Source organism: Elgaria multicarinata, chromosome 3, assembly GCF_023053635.1.
Source record: "Elgaria multicarinata webbii isolate HBS135686 ecotype San Diego chromosome 3, rElgMul1.1.pri, whole genome shotgun sequence".
NCBI lineage: Eukaryota > Metazoa > Chordata > Lepidosauria > Squamata > Anguidae > Elgaria > Elgaria multicarinata.
Genome location: NC_086173.1, coordinates 143,826,340 through 143,846,723, shown reverse-complemented (window position 1 = coordinate 143,846,723; position 20,384 = coordinate 143,826,340). Strand labels below are relative to the sequence as shown.

At 47.5% G+C, this 20,384-nt stretch overlaps 1 protein-coding gene across 1 annotated transcript in view; it reads right to left on the bottom strand.

Annotated features, from left to right (window-relative positions):
- CAMK1 (calcium/calmodulin dependent protein kinase I) overlaps positions 1-20,384 on the bottom strand; it is a 30,951-nt gene that overhangs the window by 10,293 nt on the left and 274 nt on the right. The window contains exons 2-5 of the mRNA XM_063122239.1: positions 13,005-13,175; positions 8,173-8,304; positions 4,347-4,421; positions 4,038-4,176 (exon numbers count right to left, since the gene is read on the bottom strand). Of these exons, the coding sequence (XP_062978309.1) occupies positions 4,038-4,176; positions 4,347-4,421; positions 8,173-8,304; positions 13,005-13,090 (432 nt within the window). The 5' untranslated portion in view covers positions 13,091-13,175. The remainder of the gene's footprint in view (positions 1-4,037; positions 4,177-4,346; positions 4,422-8,172; positions 8,305-13,004; positions 13,176-20,384) is intronic.

Genomic DNA, 20,384 nt, shown 5'->3' with positions numbered 1-20,384 from the left:
AAACATGCTCACTAACCATTTGCTGCAAAAGGGTTAGCGGCCTAACCATGGCTAAGCGTGTTGTCTGAACAAGGGGGCGGGGGAAGCCAGTTGCTGCACAATTCTTTCTGATTGATAGCACTAAGTGCCGTCTGCCTGGAAGCATCCCTAACCTCTTGGAGACATGGGCTTTGGACCTCAGGCCCGCAGGCCGCATCTAGTGCACCTCCTACTCTGGACCCTCTAGGGCAGTGGTTCTCAACCTTCCTAATGCCACGACCCTTTAATACAGTTCCTCATGTTGTGGTGACCCCCAACCATAAAATTATTTTCGTTCTTCTCTACACGATCCATTGTCATGGGATGGTTTGCTAATGAAAATAATACATAACAATAGCTTTAATAATACAAAAGATGATACATGACATAGTTCACTCAATACAGTTTCCTAAGACCATCGGAAATATGTGTTTTCCGATGGTCTTAGGTGACCCCTGTGAAAGGGTCATTCGACCCCCAAAGGGGTCCCGACCCACAGGTTGAGAACCGCTGCTCTAGGGGTTCCCAGATGGCCACACCCCCTTTCCCTGGTCTCGCCCACTTTCCAGACTGCCAATCATTTCATGCTTTCCTGGCCTATGGCGCAATTTTTCCCCCATTCCAAAAGGTTGAAATGCCTCCTCTAAGGCTTAGTTACTGGCGATAAGATCTTTAAGCTATAATATGCTTTTTTTTGGTATTTTGGCACCATCCCTTTTGGCTCCAAGAACTTCTCTGAAATGGAATTCAGCCCTTGAGCTGAAAGAGGTTCAACTTTCCTGCTTTTCAGAGATAAAGTCCGTGAGCCTTGAAATGCACCAGGCCTGAATGCATTGCTCTCAGTGCAACTTTGAGTCCTCTTTTTATTCCTGCTTGGGTGCTTTCCCTTCTCTTTCCTTCCTTCCCATTTCAGCATCTATACAACATGAGTTCTATGGGTCAGTATTTGACAAGAAGGATCCCAAAGACAAATGTAATGGATTCCGGACAAATCAACGCAACCTTGGTCGTGAGGCTCAAAACGTACATTCATTTGAAAACCAACAATGACGCACCATTTGCGTTCCTGTTTTCCACAAAACAAGGCCAACCTCACAGCAGATTCCAAACAGGATGCCATTTTCTGATCGCCAAAACCAATATCTGGCCATTGTTTAAATATCAATGGCTGGCACAACCACAAGGATCTAACCACAAAAGGATTAGATAAAAATGAGCTCAGAGTGGCAAACCAGGTCGGCGTTTCCAACCTGCTAAACCGGTCTGGAGTGTCCAAAGGGGAAAAAAGATAAGGATAGAAGAATTTGTCAAGAGGCTGGACTCGTGCGCTAAAGGATAATTTCCCCCCCTGAAGGCTTCTTGACCCGTTTCGCACTGACACGGCGTCAGCGCAAGGGTGAGTGTGGGTAGTGGCTTCCCACACTCTGCACCTACCACCTATGATGGAGGGAGGAGAGTTCTGCAGCAGAGGAGCAGTGGGCAGAGCTACTCTTTTTCCTGCCTGCCATAGTCCTCCTGCAAGCCCTTCCTTCCATCCATTTTTTCCCCAGCTAAGATTTTGGACTCATGTTTGCTGCAGGGCAGGGAAAGTTAGCTGGGGTGGTGTTAGAGGGGTTTGCAGCAGGGCACAAGGAAGGACCGGACAGGAGAAGAATTAAACACCTGCATGCTGTCTGCTGTCCCTAAATGGTTTGAGGCCTGGATATCTGAAGGACCACTTCCTTACAAATATAATTTATGTTACATGCCCCACTATCTAGTTTGGTGAGTCCTCGAGACAAGGCCTTTTCAGTAGCAACACCCTAATTGTGGAATTCCCTCCCGAGGGAGGTAAAGTAGGCTCCTTTCTTATTTTCCTTTAGATGGGCAATAAAGACTGTTCTGTTCCATGAGATTTTTAATGCTCTACAATATTTTACACCATTCTCAAATTTTTATTTTATGGTATGATTTATTTTACCCCTCCATGGGTTTTATAATATATTTAATGTAAACCGCCTTGGGCACCTAGTAGGTGAAGGGAATGATTTATAAATGTCATAAATAAAGGATCCTCACTCCACTCACTCTGCTGCTGACCAAAGTATTTATTATTTTATTTATTTATTTATTTATTACACAGATTTATATACTGCTTTCCAGTGAACTATCAAAGCAAACAAAATAACAGCAATAACAATAATATAACCATAAAAATATAGAACAAAAACACAATAAAATAATCACTGGTCAACCATAGAACTATAACTATACTGGCTGGGTCAATATTTCCCAGATCCGACTCTGTGACCAAACTTGTCATTTCAGTCTGAGGGACTTTTTCTTACTTTGCAGAAAGATCCAAAGCGTGCAAAGCTGGTAAGAATCCTACTCTCTTTTTGTCCTGCCCAGATGAGGTAAAAGCAGCTGTTCTCCCCCACCTCAACATACACCCTGATTTATATTTTTCCAGCTGGAACGAACAACAACGTATGCCCAAAGAAGTATCATTACTGCAGCAAATACTTTCTGCTTTAAAAGGCAAAAAGATGGAGAAGGAAAGCCAGGCCAGAGACTTCCTCAGACTGGCCACAAACAGTTTGAGTGACATCTCTTCTGACTGAACGGACAGAGGAACTTACTTGTACATCCTTTTTTAATAGAATGAGGTGAATAGCAGCTACTCCTGCCATAAGAACCTCCCAATGTTTATTTATTTATTTATTTATGAAATGTATATACCGCCCCATAGCCGAAGCTCTCTGGGCGGTTTACAAAAGTTAAAAACAGTGAACCTTAAAAAGTATACAAAATTTAAAACCATCAAAAATATAAAAACAACAGTATCCATTTAAACAACAACAGTTCTGGGGTCCATTAAAAAAAACTTAGCATATGTTGTTAAATGCCTGGGAGAAGAGAAAAGTCTTGACCTGGTGCCGAAAAGAATGTTGGTGCCAGGCGAGCCTCATTGGGAGATCATTCCATAATTGGGGGGGGGGACCACTGAAAAGGACCTCTCAAAGTTGTTGCTAAACCGGTAGTGAAATCATTCAAACACATCAAAAAGAGCACCCAATTCTTGGCCCCATTGGGCTGGACTGCAGAGATGCCCAGGTCTGAAATTACATGCAGCTGTGTAGGGTTTTCTAGGCAGTTCCCCACCTGCCTACATGCAGTGTTGTGGTCACTGTTTCCAAGTGGTTCAGTAACATTTACATCTTTAACCACATCCTGGCCTTGCTCAGTACTAAACCAACTATCATCTCCCTTCTTGTCGGCTCTGTGACTAACAGTTCAAAGTGAACCGCCCAGAGAGCAACGGCTATTGGGCGGTATAGAAATGTAATAATAAATAAATAAATTCAAAGGCACAATTGGTCATTTCTCGCCCTCTTGGCAATTAAGCTATGGGGTACCGTAGGGCACCATCTTGTCCCCAATGTTGTTTAAATCTGTATGAAGCCTTTGGGGGTGGTCATTAGGAGATTTGCTGATGACACACAGCTCTATCTCCCTGTGAATTCTGAATCAGGAGAGGCTGTGCAAGTCCTAGATCAGTGTCTAAACTCAGTAATGGGCTGGATGAGGGCCAATAAACTCACACAGCCAGCAATTGCATGTATGTTTTTTTTTGTAATAGTAAACACCAAGCACCGGCCCTCCATTTTGGCTTGGGATGATGATGCAGAGGGGATTTAATCCTTTGCCCTCTGCCACAGTCCCAATCCTGATCAGACGGTTAGGGGAGACCAAGCCTGTTATTTGTAATGGACGAAAAACAAATGGAAGTTTTCCCTCCAATGCAAAGAGCAGATATGGAGGGCCCAATCCGGATTAGAGCAGCAGCAGCAGATTAAAGCTCATGACCCCCACCGCTACCACCAGAGTCCTCATCACTAGAGCTATTTACTGTTCACGCCTGCTATTTACTTTTCAAAAGCCATTCACATCATTGCCAACCGCACAAATGGCGTCTTGTCTGCTTTGACCCCAGCAAGCAGCCATTTGTGCACATGAACAGAGGGGCACACACACACCTTGAGGTCGCGGTGTACGATGCCCATGTCATGCAGGTATTTGACAGCGTCGAGGATCTGTCGGATGAGCTGGCTGGCATCCCGCTCGGTATAAAACCCCTTCTCCACAATCCGGTCAAAAAGTTCTCCGCCTGAGACCCTACAGCGGGGAGGAAGACCACTGGTGAGGTCTGCTGTCCTGAGGGTGGCCAGGATTAACTCTGCTCCCAAAAGCCCCAGTGACTTGCCAGGAAGCCCAGGGCGAGGCCACGCTGTAGTCCTCCCTCGCTTCCCAAAGTGGGGCTTCTCGTTCCCAGTCATCCTACTCACAGCTGCATGATGAGGTAGAGATGTCCCCCACTCTCATAGATGTCATCCAGAGCCACGATGTTGGGGTGCTTGATCCTGCCCAGAGAAAGAGAGGACGTTTCATTGAGGAAAGGGTGCAGATGGCCATGCCTTGACTCAAAAAGCTAACGTTCTACAACGTCCCAGTTTCTCCTCTGGGCAAGGCTACTTTAACAGGCCCAGATAACATCCTAGCATCAGGGCCGGCCCTACCATTAAGCAAAGTGAGGTGGTTGCCTCAGGCGGCAAATGCTGGGAGGCAGCAGCAAGGTGTTGGGAGGAGGAAATTGTGTGCCATGTGGTTTTCCCTACACCCCCTAAGCTAGCCTGCTGCCTTCAGGTGTGGCAGAGGATGCTGTCCCATTGTTGGTGCTGAAGAAAGATGTTCAGTCTTGAAGAAACGGTTTTCTACATTGAATTGGAGGGGGCGCCATTTTGTTCTTCACCTCAGGCAGCAAAATGTCTTGAGCTGGCCCTGCCTAGCGCTAGCCACAAACCGCATCGGTTGTGCAACAACATCCCTTTCCCAAATGCCCCGACTGTAGGAGAGTGTACCGAAAGTTTCTTCTTTAATTGGAGAAACAGGGCTCCCATGATTTGCACAGCAGCTATTAAGACAGAACTGTGTGAGCCAGAATCTCCCAGGCTCAGATCTCGCCTCTGCTCCAAACTCATCGGGTACCTTTCATATGGCGGCACATCTTAATCACCCACATGTTTAGTGTGTTTTTTTAACGGTTTTTAATGCTTTATGTGTGTATGTTCTGTGTTTTAGAATTTTAAATTTTGTATACTCGTTTTTATCTTAATTTTAGAATTTCTGTGAACCGCCCAGAGAGCCCTGGGAGCTGTATATAAGTGCAATAAATAAATAAATAAAGCAAACTACTGTCTCTCAACTTCAAGCCATTCCACCACAACCCCTCCAATTGTCAATAGGGGAAAAAATAATAAAACCTACAGTGTAGGGCTGTTGGAAGGATTACAGAGACAATGTATGTGAAGGACTATTTAAATGCTAATTATTATTAGCATTATATGTTAGAGGAAGCACACAGGGAGAAAAATAGGCTTGAATCCAATGGTGTCTTTCCTGCAGCGGAACGGAAACTGCTGGCAGAGGAGATTTCTCCTCCTCCCTAAAACTCCCAATGCACCACCCAAATCTGTTCTGGAGGGTTGGGAGACCCTCCAGAGCAGATCAGGGGGCACATGGGGTGCTGCAGGGGAGAAGAGATGACAGGGAAGTCCGGTCTCAGAAGTCTGCTCATATGACATAGGATTTAAAACTCACAGGAAAACAGGAGCATTTTTTTTTAAGGAGCAGGGCATTCCTACGCAAACCAATTTGCTGGCATCAGCCACAGTTTTGTCTTTAGTTTTAAAGAGGCTTTGTAAGTAGTTGCAATGAGTGGTTCAGCTTCTAAAGTAGAAAAAAAAAAGATGGATTTTGTAAAAAGCGAAACAGCATAGGCATAAGAGCTGTGCCGAGGTCACTGGTAGTAATCAATAGGAAGCTATAACTATTTCGCTATAGAAAAAACAGGATGGGGGGTGGACAGAAATAATGAAAGCAAGCCAGTAATTGAAGTCTCCCCACCACCATGTGGGGACAGAAACTGACATTAATGGGATAATTGAGAGGTTATTCAAGAGGCAATTCAGGGGAAATTAATCAGTAATCCACTGTCATGCCCAACGGGAAGCATTAAAAGCAGAAGGTGCAAGCAGGGAGCTTTTAATTAAAACTATAGTATCCCTGAAAAGCCTCCACAGTATTTTGCCGGTGCACTCTGGAAGGGCTGGTGATGCACTTTCATTCCAATTATTTTTCTTTAAAGCAGCCAAAAATCAAGCCTGAAAAGGAAAAAATGAAAAACACCACGGGGCTGCAACAATTTGGCAATGGCATAATTTGTATTCACTGGAAAAAGTGAGTGGACAAGGATGGTGAACCTAGACTATGTATGGAAGCACCTTTACTATCCAGATCATGTGCTGGTGCTAAGCGTTGTTAGTAGGAGGCAGGGGACAAGGAGACACTGTTCTTGGGCACTTTACTTCAGCCTGTTCTCCCACCCAAAGTGAAGTAAGGTTCTTTCTTGAAATAAGGTACTCGGGAAATAATGCACTAGCTTCTAGAACAGGAGTGGATCAGGTATAGCCCTCCAGATGCTTTGGCCTACAACTCTCATCAGCCCCAGCCAGCTTAGCCAATGGTGAGGGATGATGAGAATTGTAGGCCAAACATCTGGAGAGCCACGAGTTGCCCACAGCTGCTCTAGAACATCTGTACGCTCCTCTTCTTTGAGTGAACTTTCCGCTTCCCAGTTTCAACCGCCCAATTGGTGGCTACTGATACTGGACTTAGCGAGAGCCTGCCCTTGTTTTGCAGAGCCTGCCGCAGAGCTCACGAGCGGGTGTCAGAAGCACCAACGGGACAACTCTATGGGCTCCAGCAATATAGTGTTGACACCTTACATGGCAACGACTTCTCCAGGATTTCCTTGTCTATTGCTTGTGCCAGAGGATGCAAATTTGGTACTCTTGCTGAGCATGAGAAAGGCACGGGAACGGTCATGTGGATTGCTCTGGGCACGAGGACACACTGTGCAGTGCCAACCTGGACTATTTTCAGAAAGGCCGCTGTCCCAGCTCAGATATGGGGATAAGGAAATTATGAGTACATGGGGATGGTGCGGAGGGCTGTTGACATACAAGGAGGTTTATATATTGGTCCAGGCTAGTAGCCCACATGGCTGTGTACGAGGGAAGAGCTCTCCTGCACATGGGGGCATACTGATGTGCATACCTCTACAGTTGCACTCACACAAACCAAGACACAGAACATTAGGAACTCCTGTGAAAGTTATGCAGATGAAGTGGGCATGCTTTATTTCTGCAAGCCAAGATTCATATCTCAGTATACCTTGACCCCTGAAGACCTTGCCCACCACCTACCCTGGTAAAAAGGAGAGATAAAGTCCCAGGATGTAAAAACTAGTATTTTATTCCTTGCAGTAGCCCAAGGATGTGTGATCTTAAATGTACTCCAGTTTTGTCTGACTTCCCCAGCCTACCCTCTACCCATAAATTTGTCTAATGTCCTTTTAAAGCCATCCAAATTGGTGGCTATCACTACATCTTGTGGTGGCAAATTCCATCGTTTAACTATGTGATGTATGAAGAAGTAGTCTGTATAGTTCTCTTGGTTATTTTAAACTGTTGTGTACTTTTATAGTTGTATGCTTTTCTATGGATGTATTTGTCATGGCCTTCGGCTAGCACAATAAACTGATGATGATGATGATGATGATGATGATGAAGAAGTACTTCCTTTTACCTATCCTGAATCTACCACCAATCAACTTAATGGGATGATCCCACTGGATTCTAGAATCGTGAGAATGAGAGAGAGAAATGTCTCCCTATCCACTTTCTCCATGCTGCACATAATTTTGTACCCCTCTATCGTGTCTCCCCTCACTTGCCTTTTCTCTAAGCTCAACAGTCCCAGACATTGTAACCTTTCCTTATAGGGGAGTTGCGCCAGCCCCTTGATCATTTTAATTGCCCTTTTCCAGTTCTACAATATCCACTTTTTAGGTGCGGTGACCAGTACTGCACACAATGTTCCAAGTGTGGCCGCACCATAGATCAGCATCTCTTGCTCTGCTTGTGAGGTTTCCGGGGGCAATTGGACTGGCCACTGCTGGGCTAGACAGACTCGTGGTCCAATCCAGCAACGGCTGTTCTTCTGAATCTGGACGGTTGAAGGAGAAGGGAGACAAACAGCAGCAGCACTCACTTGTGTAGCACAGCGATCTCATTCTCAATGCTGCTCTCCTTCCCTTCCAGCACCTTCTTGGCAATGCACTTGATGGCCACCAGCTTCTGGGTTGACTTCTCTTCAGCCAGCACCACTTCTGAGAAGGCACCCCTGGAAAACAGAACCAGGGCGGGGGGGAGGAGGAAGTGAAGAGAACAGAACATGGGTGGTGATGGGGGGAGGAAGAAATAATAGAGCGGAGTTGGGTCCCCCAATACATCAGGATCCCCCATTCTCAGCCAGAGATGAGAGTCCCCAGGTCCAGGGGGATCTAAAATATACGGAGCTCCATAAGGCTCCCCGACGGGGCAAGGCCGGCCAGCCCAGAAACCAACGGGTGCAAAAGCAAGCCCCCCCTCATCGTCTGCCCTCCTGACAGCCTGTCAGCACCAGCCCCTCCCCATTACACCCAGCTGGATCTCTCACCCAGCCACTGTCACCACAGCAACCTGCAGAATCTCAGCTATTTATAGGAGCACATGTGAGAGATGGCACCAGGCAGACAGGAGAGAATATGCCAGGAGGGAGGGGGTGAGCAGGAGGGGTGCACTGGGCAAGGCAGGGGAGAGTGGCGCCAGGTAGAAGCAGGGCAGGGCAGGCACTGTGCCCTAGGAGGAGGAGGAGGAGGAAGAGATGGGGGGTGTTGCTAAGGAACCCTGCAGATTGGCTCTGGATCGCAGCCATTCTAACAAAGCCCTCCAGCATCTGCAGAGGGACAAGGAAAGGAGGGAGACACACAGTAAGAGAGGGATGGGCAACTTGTGGCCTTCCAAATGTTTGGGTCTACAGCTCCCGTGATTTATTTATTTATTTACAATATTTATATACCGCTCCCCACTGAAAATTTCGGAGCAGTGTACAAGATAAAATAAAATAAAAACAGAATAAAACACTTTAAAATAGATTTTAAAAGAAACAAAATGTACAGTGAACCGTGGCTGGTCATTAAGGAAAGGCTTCCTGGAATGATGATGTTTTCAGGAGGCGCTGAAAGGTATACAAAGTTGGCGCCTGCCTGATCTCCAGAGGCAGGGAATTTCACAGGAGGGGGGCCACCACACTGAAGGATCTTCCTCTGATGGACTCCAATCGGAGGATGGGTCTATGTGGAACCTCCAGGAGCATGCCCTCGGATGACCTCAGTGACCGGGCAGGTTGGTAGGGGAGAAGGCGCTCTCTCAGATATCCTCGCCGTTGGCTGTGCTGGCTAGGGTTAATGGGTGTTGTAGGCCAAAGCATGTGGCGGGCACAAGCCGCCCACCCTGCAGTAGAAGGAAATGTCAGAGAAGCCTGCCTAGGGGCAAAAGAAGGCTCTGGGGATGAGAAGCATGTCCCCACAGCAGAGAGCTTCTTGCACCCACAACCATGTGCTGCTGTTCCCTTGCATGCACACACACTGTTTGCTCTGCAGGCCTGAACTGTGCCTTCCTCAGCATGAAGGGCAAAACTGGACAAGCAAAGGAAGCGGCGCTTATCTCTCGTTCTTGCGATTACCGTTGCTTGGCTTCTCAGTCTCATCTAGACCAGTGATAAAAGGGGGCAGGGAAATGGCACGGGTTCAAGGCCAAATGAGTCCCCTCCCCTCCCCTGAGCTCCATCTCTTGCACAGGAAGAATGGTTTGTTATCTGCACAGAGAAGAGTGTAAGCAAAAGAGGCACAGGGCGGTGGGCTGTGTGTGTCCGCGCTGTGGGGAAATCAGCTGCTCCGAGACCTCAGATCACCCCAACCTGCACCTCCCCTCCCATATACTTTATTCTGCAACTTGACTTATCTCAGCAAGTTCTCCCACCCTACCAGAGAATCCCCACTTGACAGCTGCTTTTTATGGTCCAGGGAAATTCGTGGAGAATAAAGCAATCAACGGCTACTAGTCATGACAGCAATATGCTAATACCAGGATCAGAGGCACCATGGCCCTGAATGCCAGTTGTCAGGGAACGACAGGGCACGAGCATCATAGCCTTCGCCTGCTGCTTACAGTCTTCCCAGAGGTATCTGGCTGGCCCCTGCAGGATAGAGGGTGCTGGACGAGAGAAACAAGCCCCTTCCCTGACCTGGTCCCATCCAGATGCTTTGGACTACAACTCCCATTTGTTCCAGCCAGTATGACCAATGATCAGGAAAACTAGGAACTGTCATCCAAAACATCTGGGCAGCACCATGTTGGATCTGATCCAGCCAGGTTCTCCTTATGTGAAAAATGAAGTTACACCACTAAAACGATGGCTTGCAAAACCTGCTGCCTGGTCTGGCTACCCCCATTTCCTTCTACCCATCAGGGAACAAAGCCTCACTCTGTTCAAATAAGACAACACCCATTTTTCCGGGCATGTTTAGCCTGGATAAAAGAAGATTGAGGAAAGACATGATAGCATTCTTCAAATACTTAAAAGGCTGTCACACAGAAGAGGGCCAGGATCTCTTCTCAATCATCCCAGAATGCAGGACACGGAATAAGGGGCTCAAGTTACAGGAAGCCAGATTCTGGCAGGACATCAGAAAAAACTTCCTGACTCTTAGAACAGTACGACAATGGAACCAATGGCCTAGGGAGGTCGGGCCTCTCCCACACTGGTGGCATTCAAGAGGCAGCTGGACAGACATCTGTCAGGGATGCTTGAAGGTGGATTCCTGCAATGAGCAGGAGGTTGGACTCAATGGCCTTGTAGGCCCCTTCCAACTCTACTATTCTGTGATACAAGTACTCCAAAGGAAGCTTGGAAGGTGGCGACAAGAGAGAGCCTCCCTAGGACTTTGGGGCATCTGAGGGATTTCCCAGTACTGGGAGATGGATCTCCAAGGAGTTTATGGTGACCTCCGTGTGCTCTCACCTTCTAATCCTTTCTGTAATTAACACATTAATCCCGCCTAAGTGTCTTAGCTGGCCTCCAGTCTGGCCTCTCTCCACTCAGCAAACAAGCCAGCCTGGGCTACTTTTGCCACCAGCCAGCCAGCTCTACCTTGGGGGTCAAAACTCAGCCCTTGACCTCAGGGCGGAGACATAAGATTCATTTCCCTAGATCACAGGCATGCTAGAAGAAAAATGGTACTATAAGAGGGTGAGGGTAATAGAGTGAAACAGGCTTGGCCTTTTGGGAAAGCAGACAAATGGTTTCTTCCCCAACCTGAACCTTTCATTCTTCATTCGACTGTTAACCACGAAGAACCCACAAAAATTAGTTCCTTTTGGTCCAAGAAGGCTGAAGAAAGGCGGGGCTAAAGAGGGCTGTGGAGTTAACACAGAGCCCTCACTACCACCTCCAGGGCTGAGTCCTTCTCCTAGAATAAATCCCCTCCCCCAAAATGGCAGGGGTGGCAAACTTTAGGGGTTCCCTAGGTGACCACATGCCCTTTCCCTGGGCCCACTGCTTCCCCACCCTGAACACTGATTGCTTGGTGGCTTCCCGGCTTTGGGGATATTTTTGGCCTTGTCTGTTTTGCCTTTGGCCCTGTTCAGCACTGAAATGCGTCCCTTGGGAGCTTCTCTGGAATTGGAATTGAATTTGATCCTGGGGCTGAATGAGTTTCGACACCCTTGCACTACAGTTTGTCCACATACTTCAGCAGCAGCCCAGGGCTCCTGTCAATATTGATTGAGCCCTGTGCTAATATTTGTGGCCATATTTTTCTGAGGCCCATTCACCACCTGTCGACCTAGCCCTGATACAAATCTGAGGTGGAGTGTACCTGGCAATTCAAGGGGGAGATGTTTAAATGGGACTTCCCTGTAACTGCAGCATGGGTTCTGCATCCTCACCACCCTACAGCTTCCTCTTTGTGCACACATTCTATACAGCTTCCTCTTGGGACCATGGGACATCAAACGGATCCATGAGTTGCCAGTCATTAGGACCAGCCCAAAACAAGACAACTCCAGGTGACTGCCTGATAGACAAGCTGGAGTTCCTCTAGGTGTTTTGGACTACAGTTTCCATAATCCCTGATCACTTGCAAAGCATGCTGGGACATATGGGAGTTGAAGCTGACCAAGGATGGGGAACCTATGACCCATGGTTCTAAAATGGCCCGTGAGAGGTCCTCATCTGCAGGTAGGCTTTCTAAAATCCGGCAAAGGGCATGCAGTTCAGAGTTGCATAGAATAACCAGAAAATGACCCAAGATAAGCAACAAGGAAGTGTGACTCCCAAACAGCCTTGGAATTCCAAATCCATGTAGATAAGGCCTGTTATCCTCGGGTTAACAACCTTAGGGATCTTCATAGCGTAAAGAAGTCCTTTGAGAGTAGCGGGCAGAAGTTAGATCACATCGGGATCTTATGGTAGCGTCTGAGTGATCTGTAGTAGATTTAGAAAGGAATCTGACCCCCAGTTCTTTTACTAATGATTTCTTCCTTTGAACACAGACCGTCCCCCACTACCGCAAAAGAAATAGGCTGCTAAAATTAAGAAAGTTTGGGGAGCAAAAACCAGGAGTGTATTTCAGTGTTTCAGGACTGCAAGCTCAAATTTGGATACTGTACACCAAGGTTGGGCCATTTTTGGCCCTCAACCCCCATCAGCCCTTGCCAGCATAGCCAATGGTGAGGGATGATGGGAGTTGTAGGCCAAAGCATCTGGAAGGCCACAAGTAGCCCACCTCTGCTGTAAAGCAATCCTTAGCCAGAGCCAGGTGTTCAGAGGCGCCCTGTTCCTTAATTCTATTAGGTATATGTTTGCCTCCAGAATCACAGTTTTGCACCAGAATCCAGTTGGTGATCCTTGAGGTTCTGGGGGAGTGGGGGAAGCCTGCCTACCCTTGTCTTTGAGGATCAGTCCCCACCCAAATGTCATCAGCAACTGCACAAACTCACGTGCCCAGCACTTCCCGGAAGTCATAGATCTCCCGGATATCTTCAGCTCGTTTCTTCCAGCTGGGCTCAGCCTTTCCCAAGGGCATGGTTCTTCCTGGGCAAAAAACCTGGGCTGCCCAATCCCCAGATGGCCTGGAGCAGAGGGGCAGGCAGGTGTAGCAAACTCAGGACCTATGGGAAAGAACAGACACACGGCATTAGAATAAAGAACCTAAAGGCCAGATGGCATCTTCATCCTCAAGCAATATAGCGCCTAGAAGAGCAAACGAGGGACATGGCAAGGCAGAAGAATCACTGCATATACAGTTCACTTTGGCTCATCAGATCCATCTGAAGCAAGAGTTAAGAACGAAAGAACATAAGAAGAGCCCTGCTGAATCAGACCAAGGGTCCATCTAGTCCAGCATTCTATTCGCGCAGTGGCCAATCACTTGCCCACGGGAAACCCAGAAGCGGGACATGAGTACAACAGAACTCTCCAGCCCATGTTCCCCAGCAACTGGTGTACAAAGGCATACTGCCTCTGACACTAGAGGTAGCATAAAGCCATCAGGCCTAGGAACCATTGCTGGCCTTCTCCTCCAGGAATGTGCTTAACCCCCTTTTAAAGCCATCCAAATGGGTGGCCATCACTACATCTTGTGGCAGTGAATTCCACAGTTTAACTATGCGCTGTGTGAAGAAATACTTCCTTTTATCTTTCCCAAATCTCCCACCAATCAGCTTCAAGGGATGAACCTGGCTTCTAATACAAGAGATGGAGAAAAATGTCTGCTAGTGCCTATCCACTTTCTCCCCACCACGCATAATGTTGTACGCCTCTATCATGGCTTCCTTTATTCGCCTCTTTTCTAAGCTAAACAATCTCAGATATCGTCATTTTCCTTCATGGGAGAGTTGCTTAAGCCCCTTAACCATTTGCTGGTTTGCCTTCAAGTGGAAAGGCTCTGAAATGAATCAGCTGATCTTCATCAACAAACTGGCATCCAGAAGCCTTTCATGAAAGGATCAGTTGATCAGAAACTTCAGAATTCAGGCAGTAAAGCAGGCATAGGCAAACAGGATGCCCTGCATATGCTTTGGACTATATCTCCCATCAACCCCAGCAACTGTGGCCAATGGTCAGGGATGATGGGAATGGTAGTCCAAAAAAGCAGATTGCCTCCTCCTGCTATAAAGTCTCCTTCCTAAAGCACCCAGCTGGCACCGATAAACCCCTCGGCAGCCTCTGCTAGGCCCTGTCAAAAGAAGCCGGCGACCCACCCACCCACCCACAGCAGGCCTGCTGTGACATCAAAGCAATGCAAATCTCCTGAGCAAAGCCTGCAGGCCCCTGGCCAGACTTAAGGGCTTCTTTTGCTTCTGCTTCTGCTCAGCTCACCCTCCCTTTTCCCAATTTCTCTTCATCATGGTGCCCTTAAGCATGTTGCTCAGACTTTATCCTGTTTGGTAACATTACTGCTGTCTCCATAGCAACAACTGTAGCTCCTGCAAAGCTGAAAATACATCTCCTTCCTCTGTTTTAACCACTGTCTCCTGGGGGTCAGACCTGCCCATATTTTCACACACACCCCTTAAGAACTAGACTCCTTGCCCTCTTGTGAGATACAGCCAGTGTTCTGGGTGCTTCCGTAAAGGAAGGGTGCATGTGTCTCAAAGGCTTTACTATTACATTGCCTGAATTACTCTCTGCTCGCAGGTGAAAACCACATTATTAATTTTTAAAAGATAATAAAATATACTGCTCGTAACAATGCTGCTCCCCTGTGTGCCCCCCCCAAGAAAGATCACATTCAGTAAAGTCACATGAGGACAATCAAAGTTCCTCTTGACTCAGGTTCCTATAGCACAAGCAGCCAGTGTCTCTGAAATGAACAGAAGCGCCCTGGGAAAAGGAAGTCCAGGCCCTATGCCTGGAGCATTCACCCAACGAAAGGGAGTTGGGCTGTTCATCCTCTTTAAAGAGGAGTCTGCATTCCTTTTCCCTTCCCATTTTTCACACACAGTCAATCCACGTGGACATACCCCCTAGAAATGCTCCCCTATGTCAAGAACTCCTTCCCCATAGAAAGCTAGTATGTTAGGGAAGAGGGACTGTCCCTTAGCTTCATTCCCTTGACACTAGTTTTCTACCCCCAGGAAGATTTTAAAAACAAAACAACCACCTAGGAGCAGCATTCAAACATGCAATTCTGAGTGTGTGACCATCCCAAGGGGGTGGATCAAGGAAGGATCAAGGAATTCTGAGGAGGGTGGCAGATGACATCAGCATCCCTGCTAATGAAAAGGTGACGGTACTGCACTCTTGTGAGCCTTGGCTTCACTACACCACTGTTCCTCAACCAGTTCCAGACCTACGCCAATGATGTCCAAACTCCAGAGAGGCAATATCCCTTTAAACCACCTTAATATGTGTATTAACACCAATGGGCCTGAATGTTAGCTTAAACTCTGCAATTCTTTGAGCCAACCTTGTGTGTGTGTGTGTTCGTGCACGCACATTTGTGTTTCTCCATCTCGCATAGCCAGATTTCCACCTGGGCAAAAATATCAATTTTCACAGCCGTCTTTAAGAACTCCGTCATCAACAGGCACATTTTAAACCAGCCCACATTTGAACTAACGCATCACATTGGATGATATGCTCCCCTCCAGGAGAAACAGTAACACTATGCCCTGCGCAGCCCAGTGTAGAATTATCCAGCCTAGACACCCAAGTACTAAATGCCACTCTGAAATCCAAGCCAAGTGCAACAACTACATAAAATAAAATAAACAGACAAGGGGCTCCTGCCAGTGTGTGGCTGGGAAAACCATGGAAGGGCCAGGCCTGGTGTTCATGAGTCAACATTATATAATTGCAGATCGTTTTAGCAGAAATGCCTGGAAGGGAATTCTAGGTCCCTGGTCAGCACCTAATTTTTTAACTGGGGTCATCTTTTGAAATGAGTAAGGTCTGAAAGACCAGCTCGTTGTTTCACCTACAGCTCACAGCAGACATGTATAACGCTATCCCAATGGGGGTGGGTATGTGTGCTGAATGAAAGGCATCCAAAGGAGGCTGCCAATCTGAGCAGTAGGGAAGGTTTTTGGTGTGGGTTTTTTTCTCCTTCATTCTTTCCCTTCCAGACGTTTTCTCCTGTTCAAGATCACCCTTGTCTGCTTTTCCACCATGGCAGGGTGGGGAGAAATAAATACAGATAAGAGGAGCTGCAGACCATTCTCTCTCTCTCTCCCCCCCCCCCACCTGTCATCAGCAGCTAATTTTCTCTAAGATTTGGGAGCAGCAGCAACATGGACTCTCTCTCTCCCCTCAGCAGCTAATATTCCCTTAGGTTCTGAGAGGAGGGAGAGGGAGGAATAGCAGTTACGGAGAGAGAGAAAGCAGAGCTAAACAAATAAAAACAGAGCAGGGCCAGCTCTACCATTAGGAAGAGCGTGGTGGTGGTAGCCGCCTCAAGGGGCAGATACTGGAGTACAGGGAGCAGTGGCGAGGTCTGGTGGGACATAGCAATATGGGCCACATGGTCTGGCCTGCATCCCCTAAGCTGGCCTGCTCCCCTCAGGTGCAATGGGGAATGTTATCCTGACTCCAGCGTTGAAGTAAGATTTCAGCTGCCAGTTGGGTCAGCTTCTGCACGTGGAATGGAGGGTTCCATCATGTCCTTTGCCTCTGGCAGCAAAATGCCTTAGGCTGGCCCCAGAAAACATGTTTATTCATTATTAACATTAAATATACACCCCCTTATCTGCTCAAAAGCTATCAAAGCGGTGTGCAGCAAATTCAAACCTGAGAACAATAAAAACAAGAACATTAAACACATTAAAACACTAAACTTTAAAAGGCTAAATTGAAGAGATGAGTCTTCACACCTTTTGTAAAGGCTAAGAGAGGGGGGGCAGTTGTTGATATTGAGGGAGGACATTCCAAAGTTTGGGGGCAACAGAGGAGAAAGCCCTTTCATGTGTACCAGGCAGTCGGGGTTCTGTGGGTCATGGCACCCTCAAAAGAGCCTCTCCTGCGGATCTTGATACCCAGGCAGGACCATGGCAAGAGAGGCAGTCCCTTAGATAGTGGCTCAATTTCATGCCTTCCTTGGAAAATCCTCTAGCTTTCTATGGCCCCATTCGGACAACATGCTAAACCATGCTGCTTAACCACAAAATGGTTAATGGAATGCATTAACCTTAATGCATCCCATTAACCATGTTGTGCTTAAGCAGCATGGTTTAGCGTGTTGTGTGAATGGGTCCATTGCTTGCAAAGCGATCCATCAGAACACTTGGGAGGACGCAGGCTGACCTAGGCTGCTCTGACGTGGTGAATTCAGTTCTCACAAGCACAGATCTAAGCACGGGGTCTTTTAACACCTTCCTACCCAGTGTGTACAGCAACTGAGGTTTAACTGGAGCTGTCCCATTATGCATGATTTAGAGATTTAGGGTGCAACCCTATGCATGTTTAGATTTTAAAAAAAAGCCCTACTACTCACAGCATTCAGCCATGCTGGCTGGGGAATGCTGGGAGCTGTAGGAGTTTTCTCTGTCTAAACATGCATAGGATTGCACCCTTACTCCTGTTTCGTATGTACTTTGGCTTCCACATAACAGTGAGCAGCAGAGGGGAGAACCGTGACAAGATTCCCTATTGCTACATGCACCAGAGAAGATGGTAAACGGCATATTACCTGTGTGGAATGGGAGAAAGCACTGAACATGTATTAGGAAGGCAAGAGGTGTCCTGGGGGTGTTCCTGGGGGGGGGGAGACCCCAGGGGCCTGATGGTTATCTCCAGCTACCAATTGCCTAACCCTGCCCTATATATTGCCGCCTGAGTAAGAGATGAGGGCCTAAATCATTACTGGTTACATAGGAAGCTGCTTTATACTGAGTCAGACGATTGGTCCCTCTAGCCCAGTACTGTCGACACTGACTGGCAAGAACTCTCCAAGGTTTCAGGCAGCAATTATTCTTTCCAAGCCCTACCTGGAGATCTTCTGCATGCAAAGCAGGAGCGCCACCACTGAGCCACAGGCTCTCCCTTAAGACACCTGGAGGGTACTGTGGTTGGGTGCTCTAAATGTAACTCAGCCCCAAGTTAGAGCCTGGTGCAAATTCTCCCAGACATTTCTTATTCCCAGTGTACTCAACTGTCCACCCAGTTCACTGTTTAAGACAACCTTTCCCATCTGGGTATGTTCCAAATGAGTTGGACTACAACTCCCACCCACCCCAGCTAGCACAACCCCTCTGTATTCCACATGCAGAAGCTGACCGGAATGGCACCTATTCTCAATGGCAACAGCTCTCTAGATCTCAAGCAGAATCCTACAGGTTGGGATTATGACTTTAAATCTGGAAATTCAGGGGATTGAATGGCAAGGACTTTTAACATGGCGCTACACCCACTGCTCTCGCAACAGCACTCTACGTACCCTATCAGATCTCCCTGTCTTCAGCCCATGCTATAGAGGCCAATGCCAGAGGGGTCCAGAAACTGTCCACCTGACCTCCAGTTCCCAATAAAGTCAGGACTCTTCTACAGAGGCAAAGCAAAGCAAATAAGGACAGCTCAGCATACACAGGAGCAACAGGCGCTGGAAGAGACAACGCCAGACAGATGGTGGTGGAGAGACACAGAGGGCACTGAGACAAATATCAGCACAGGTACATGGACAGACAGCCGTTTACACACCAGGCACACACAGAACACTGAGCATAGAGTCAGCTACATGGCACACATCCACAAAGGCAGTGATGACGTCACCTTCTAGACAATGGAATGATGAGCGCCCCACTGGTGTTCCCCCCCCTCCCCGTATTGCCATTTTCACACACTAGTTGCTTATCACACAATATGCAGACAGCATGATAGCCATGGGGAGGTGTAGCATGACTGCAGGGAGATACAATGGGAAAGCCGCCCTGCTGTTTGCCTGAATGTTTAAGTGCCTAGAGGAAGCCGAGACGGGGATCTTCCCAGCTGCTGCTGAAAGAACCCACGTGGTGGAATGGAGCAACTGGGATGGTCTGAGCCTTTAAACAAACACACCAAAAGCCCTCAATATATAGCTAGACTTATGCTTCCCTACTGGTATTAAAACAGGATAGCCCCCAGCCACTGGGTTTCCCTCCCCCACCCCACCCCCAAAAGGTTGTTTTTTGTTCTTGAGCAAAACTCCCAGTTCTCTCTTTTATGGCACATGTCACTCATCCACCCCATGCATGATTCCACAGCAACAGATATAAAGTAACTAAGAAAATATTAAGCACACTTAAATAGAGAAGGGGAGAAAGTAATAGCTTTGCAAAGATGGAATGCGAAATGGTCATTTGAAAAGATCCTAAATATGCCCATATGACGACAATCACTAAAGTATCTGCCCAGCGACATGCATCACCAGACAGAAAAATGTGCAGCACACCAACAAGGAGGCAGTCACATGAGTACCGCCACATACAAAAAGATCATAGAATCATAGAATAATAGAGCTGGAAGGGGCCTATAAGGCCATCAAGTCCAACCCCCTGCTCAGTGCAGGAATCCACCCTAAAGCATACCTGACAGATGGTTGTCCAGCTGCCTCTTGAATGTTATGTACATTCACACAGAGAGACAATGGTAGACCTGCAGATAGGTTCATACCTAAAAAGCATTTATGTAACACACACAGGCACAGGTAGGTGTAACGATAACCACATGTTCACCTTCATACATCCATTCTTTCTCCCCCCTACCACATGCATATGTAACCAGACACAGCTGCATTCACAGGGAAATAGACACATAGGTAAACCAGTGAAGATCAAGGTCTATGCCCTTCTCCGCACACATCAGCTTATATAAAAACAACCATGCAAACCGACACCTGCACAGAGAACAGCCACCTCAGTACAGCCAGAGAATCCTGTGATGTATCTTTCCTCTTCAGGTGTACAGATACAAAGAAAGGTACATGCCAATAGAGTTCCGTTGCCACCAAGACCTCAGCCAAGTTTTCCCCGCTGCACAGAGAGGTATCGATGAAAGCACACCCTTACAGACGCAATGTACGGGCCTCCCTGTGAGACAGGTGCAGGTATAGAAGCAAGTGCAGACAGGTGCAAATCCAGCTGCAAGGGACAAGCTTCAAGAAAGCACACAGGGGCAGAAACAGACACACACGGGCAAACGCAAGCAGGTAAGACTGATCCAGCACACACACACACACACACACACACACACACGGAGGCTGGCAGGTGCAGGCATAGATGTATATGCCAGCCTTCCCCCAACCTGTCGCCCCTCCCCAGGTGTGCCGGCTACAATGATGGGATTTGTAATCCGGCACACCTGGGGGGCTCGACGGATTGAGGGAAGGCTGGCATATGATCACCCAC